Genomic DNA, 5,232 nt, shown 5'->3' on the forward strand with positions numbered 1-5,232 from the left:
CCATTATTTATCCATCAAGTACTAAATGTTGATTAATGATTAAACCAGTTTCATGCTCATGCGACCTGCTCGTCCCTGTGTGTGTGTGTGTGTGTGTGTGTGTGTGTGTGTGTGTGTGTGTGTGTGTGTGTGTGTGTGTGTGTGTGTGTGTGTACACCTTGTGGTGCTGTCCGTGCAGGAGGAAGTGTATCGTGATGAGGTAGTAATTATGGGCCGGGGGTCTCATGTGGAAGACGAAGCGATGGATGCAGTACTCGATGAACGACCACAAGAACCAGCCCATCAGAAAGAGCAGGGGGAACAAGTACTTATGGATCGGGATAGAGAAGTCTGGGAAACACACACACAAAGGACTTAGATTAATACACACCTTAACTGGACATAAAAAATTATGACAATATATTTTTAATATATGTGTTTATTATGCCTGTGTGTGTGTGTGTGTGTCTGTGTGTCATGGCAGCCACGCGTGAGTGGTGAGAGGAACTCGCTCACCTTTTTTAACATCTAAGCTCACATACACCCGTTGTAACTGCCATCGCTATTGCAGTGGGGATATAGGATGCACTGGACGCTTTTGGTATATAATGTGTCTCGTTACCACACTGAGATTGGCCTTTAAACAAGCCCTGAACAGCGGGCGAGTCTACAAACAACGCCTGAACGTCAGCGACCCCAAGCCCAAAACCGGCCGGAGATGTTCGGGTAGACTTCGAGCAATATGCACGATTATTGTCAGATTGTGAGTGGACTACTTTCCAGAGAGATGAAAGAGCGTACCGGGGGACACTGGACACATAACAGCAAAGTTAGATCTTACCTGGAGCAGTTTTGTGTCCAGTGTCCCCCGGTACGCTCTTTCATCTCTCTGGAAAGTAGTCCACTCACAATCTGACAATAATCGTGCATATTGCTCGAAGTCTACCCGAACANTAGATGACCCCATCAGATCCACTAGCCTTGTTATTAGGAAGAGAAGCCATAACTGCATCCACCTCCTCTTTTGTAAAGTCCTGGGTATCCTGGGTATCTGGGAAATAGCCTGGCTCTATTCTGTCAATGAAATTGTACCAGGGGGGCGTGGCCAGGGGAGTAGCCCTTGGCACAGTTTGACATTTGGCTTTATAGTGGTATATACCACATTGGCTGTATCACTAACAATGGGCGCGATTTCCGGAAAACAGCTGTTATTTAAAATGATATTGATTGCCTTTGATTTGCAGTGTTGCCAGAGATATGCCAGCTTGTTCCTGGAAACTTTCCTTTGCTGCCGTTGTATCTCTGTCCCGGCGGCCCGCAGCGCTGGTTGTATTCTCTCACGGATGAAGCGAAGCTGCATTTCTATCCAAGGTGTCAGCGAGTCAGGTGTAAGGTCCACCGGGAAGTCGGCAGAAACAGGGAATTTCTTCAGGATTCTGGCGACATATTTCAGAAGCTGGAATCCGTACGGACGCGAGTTTCGTTGCGTCACGGAGAATATTCCATTAATGAAAAAAGCGCTGGTCAGCATNGATACCCAGGATACCCAGGACTTTACAAAAGAGGAGGTGGATGCAGTTATGGCTTCTCTTCCTAATAACAAGGCTAGTGGATCTGATGGGGTCATCTATGAGAAGCTGAGAGCTACCAGGCCCACGTCAACACAGACACTCACACACATCTTCAATGCCTGCCTGATCAATGAGAAGGTGCCTGCTTCATGGAAAGGGGCCCTCCTTCACAGGATACCAAAAAACTTGGCGTGACATTTCACTATTGCCCACTATATACAAAGTCTTTATGAAGTGCCTACTCACCCGCATCTTACCCTGGCTGGTGGACACAGGGATTCTCTCCCCCCATCAGAAAGCATATATCAACAGACAGGGAATGAACGAACATGTGTTTTGCTTAAAAACCGGAATAGATGATTTCAAACATGGATTATCTAAATTCTACACAGTGTTTTTGGACTTTAGGATATACACCTGCCTCAGCCTTTTGTGAATATTGTATCCAATGTGTACCAAGGACCATTTCTCCAGGTTATCTGTGGGCAGCAACTCATAGAGCTGGTTGCACTGAAGGTGGGAATAAAAACTGGTTCCCCCTGGAGTGTCGTGAACTTCATCCTAGCACTCAACCAATGGATGAAGTGGATTTACCAGTGCACTCCTTTGCATGTAAAATCCCCAAATCCTGTTCAGGGATACGCTGACGACGTGTCATCACAACAAGAGGATGTCATCATTAACATGCTGGCGCGCACTGATGAGTTCCTCCAATGGTCAGGGCTGGAGGTGAAGCAAGCTAAGTGTGCCATACTCCATGAGCGCCGCAGTGGTGGCAGCCGCTGGTATAAGGCCAAGAACGACAAGCCCCCCTCCTTTCTTGTAATGGGCCAACCTATTAAGGTGTATTCCCGTAATGATACCATGTCCATACCTTGGCCACAGGTTTAACATTGCTGGCGAGTGGGGGGAGCAGGTCGAGGAGCTAATTACAGAGTTTCTCTATCGTCTCCACCTGATTGACTTGTCCCCCCTCCCCGTCCTCATGAAGTTCCAGGCTGTGAGAGAGGTGGCTTTGGCTAAAATTCAACATCCTTTTGCCAATGTACACATCCCTCTCAAGGCACTGAGAGAGATGACAAACAAAACTGTTCAGCTGGTCAGAAAGTGGGTGGGCCTAAACACACACTCCACACGGGGCCTCATCTTTCTCCCATGTGGAGAGGGGGGGCTGGGAGTCCCCAATGTCGAGTGGACCTACATAGCCACCAGGCTAGCCCACCTGATCCACATGCTTAACAATTATGATGTCACCGTAAGAGAAATGGCCAGGGCCTCTCTCCTGCTGGATCCACAAAGAAGGAAGATCCCCCTAGCCACCGCAGACCAAAACAACTTCCTCGACTTCAGGGGGAAAGACTCTGGGAAACTGGACTCTCAGGCCAAGGGCTTCGGGGTCTGACTGGCCAGATCTCAATGACCTCTGCAATCTGACTGGAGTCCAGCTGAAATGGACAAGACTCAACACACAGACTGAAGTCCCCGTCTCCAATGAACTGATCACTGACCCCAGTGTGGTTGTGAAGGCCGACATCACAACACCTCAGGAAGAGACTGTGGAACTGCACAGAGACTCTGCAAGGAGGGTTCTGCTCAGCATGAAGCAGTCTGAGATCAGGCAGCACTGGTGTGGACTCAGACTACAGGGAAAGCTTGCCTGTTTGGGGTTTGCTGACCACTCAGTCTCACACTCGGTGTTTAAGAACGCCGCTGTTGGTGAGGATGTTCTGACATTTACCATCAAAGCAAGACTGCAGGTATTACCCACTAAGTAGAATCTGTCCACCTGGTACCCTCACATTCACACTCCATTCTGTTTAAACCATCAGGATTCACAACAACGCCTAGAATCCATTGCACACATAACAAATGGATGAAATGCATACAAAATGCCTGTACATAGCCCGTCATGACCCTATTGTGGAATTGTGTCTTGAGGGTACAAAACATCTTACCATTACTAGGCAGCTCATGTACAAGCCGCTAGAGTGTTACCAGAATGGGTTTGGTTTGACCAATGATGTCTTTGCTAGCATCCAAATACACCTGATGTTGTTTTTGTTGACACCAACCCACAGGAGGTGCTAATATTAGAAGTAGTCTGTGCCTTTTGACCTGTACATGGACCAGACTTCCAGGGCAAGGTATTATCAAACACCAACCACTGCTCGATGTGATACCAGCTTTGGGTACAGTGAGATATAGCAATAATATCTCGGAAGTCTTGGCCATGTATATAAATGCACCATGATGGTCTGAGAATTACTGGATGTCCAAAGAGAAAAGCCAAAGAAAATTGCGTAGTGTGTGTGTGTGTGTGTGTGTGTGTGTGTGTTGTCCTGTGTGTGTGATGTGTGTGTGGGTGTGTGTTGTTGGTGTGTTGTGTTGTGTGTGTGGCTGCTGTGTGTTCGATGTGTGTGGTGGGTGTGTGTGTGATGGTGTGTTGTGTGTGTGTGTGTGTGTGTGTGTTGCGTGTGTGGTGTGTGTGTGTGTGTGTGTGTGATGTCTCGTGGTGGTGTGTTGGGTTGAAGAAGTGTGATGTGTGATTTGTGTATGACACAGCTGCAGTTTAATAGTATTGTTGAACTCTGTTGTTCTCTGATAGTGTTGTGTTGTGACGATCAACTACATCCAAAAATCTAATTTTGAATGTGACTCACATTTTGCTACTTTAATGATGCAACTGCATCAATCATGGGGTGATTGTTTGTGTTTTGGTGCATGTGCCCTGTGTGTGTGCGTGTGTGTGTGTGTGTGTGTGTGTGTGTGTTGTGTGGTGGTGTGGTGTGTGTGTGTGTGTGTGCTCGCCGCTCGTGTGTGTGTGTGTGTGTGTGTGTCGTGTGTGTGTGTGTGTGTGGTGTGTGTGTGTGTGTGTGTGTGTGTCGTGTGTGGGGTGTATGATTTCAAATGGTTACTGGCAAACAAAGGAGACTGGCCTGTGTTTTGGACAGCGAACACTGACTCAGATGGGAGATTAGTGTTTGTTGCCATTGTGTGTATGTTAGCCTCTCTACACCAGTGATCGGAAAAACAAAGATAGAGTGTGTATATGGGATGGAGAGGAGGAGAGAAAAGGGGACATGTTTACTTTGTCCTTGTCTCTGTCAGAATCTGCCACTTATAAGCAGCGATGTTCACAAGACCGCATCGAAGAGACGAAGAAACAGCGTACATGTGAAGACTGGAGCTAATAATAGAAACCTAGCGTGTGAGAGAGACCATATAGTTATCGCAGAGACTGAGTAGAAGGAGAGAGATCGCATGCAGTGAGAAATAAAGGCCTTTAGGAAACATGCACAGAGGGACAAAGAGAAGATACATGCATCGAAGCTAAATGTAATGGGACTGAGAGTGAAAGAGAGCGTGAGTATGAGGATTAAAAGGGCACACAAGAGAGAATGTATGTATGGAGTAAAGATGGTTACAAGAAGACTGGTCACTGGTGATTAAATATCAGCCAGAAAAATAAAAGTGATAGATTTTTGGTTTCCTGTTATCCAGACTACACACAATCAATTCATCGCAACACCACACGACTCATATCCCACCAAATCACCCACATCAGCACAACATACTGCAGAGGATCACCCAGCTCCCACTTCCGGTGGCTGCTTCGCATGCGCCGCATTCAACTTCAGCTCACACGAACAGTCCCCAGCGTTGGTTCTGGTTAAGTTGTAGT

General features: G+C 47.1%; 1 protein-coding gene across 1 annotated transcript in view; it reads right to left on the reverse strand.

The window, feature by feature from the left end:
* Positions 1–1,510, reverse strand: part of LOC104951781 (fatty acid 2-hydroxylase) — a 7,997-nt gene extending 6,487 nt beyond the window's left edge. Inside the window, exons 1-2 of the mRNA XM_010778510.1 lie at positions 1,321–1,510; positions 158–375 (exon numbers count right to left, since the gene is read on the reverse strand). Coding sequence (XP_010776812.1) covers positions 158–375; positions 1,321–1,510 — 408 coding nt within the window. The remainder of the gene's footprint in view (positions 1–157; positions 376–1,320) is intronic.
* Positions 1,511–5,232: the final 3,722 nt, after the last annotated feature.

Source organism: Notothenia coriiceps, unplaced genomic scaffold (assembly GCF_000735185.1).
Source record: "Notothenia coriiceps isolate Sejong01 unplaced genomic scaffold, NC01 NC01_scaffold00019121, whole genome shotgun sequence".
Taxonomy (NCBI): Eukaryota; Metazoa; Chordata; class Actinopteri; order Perciformes; family Nototheniidae; genus Notothenia; species Notothenia coriiceps.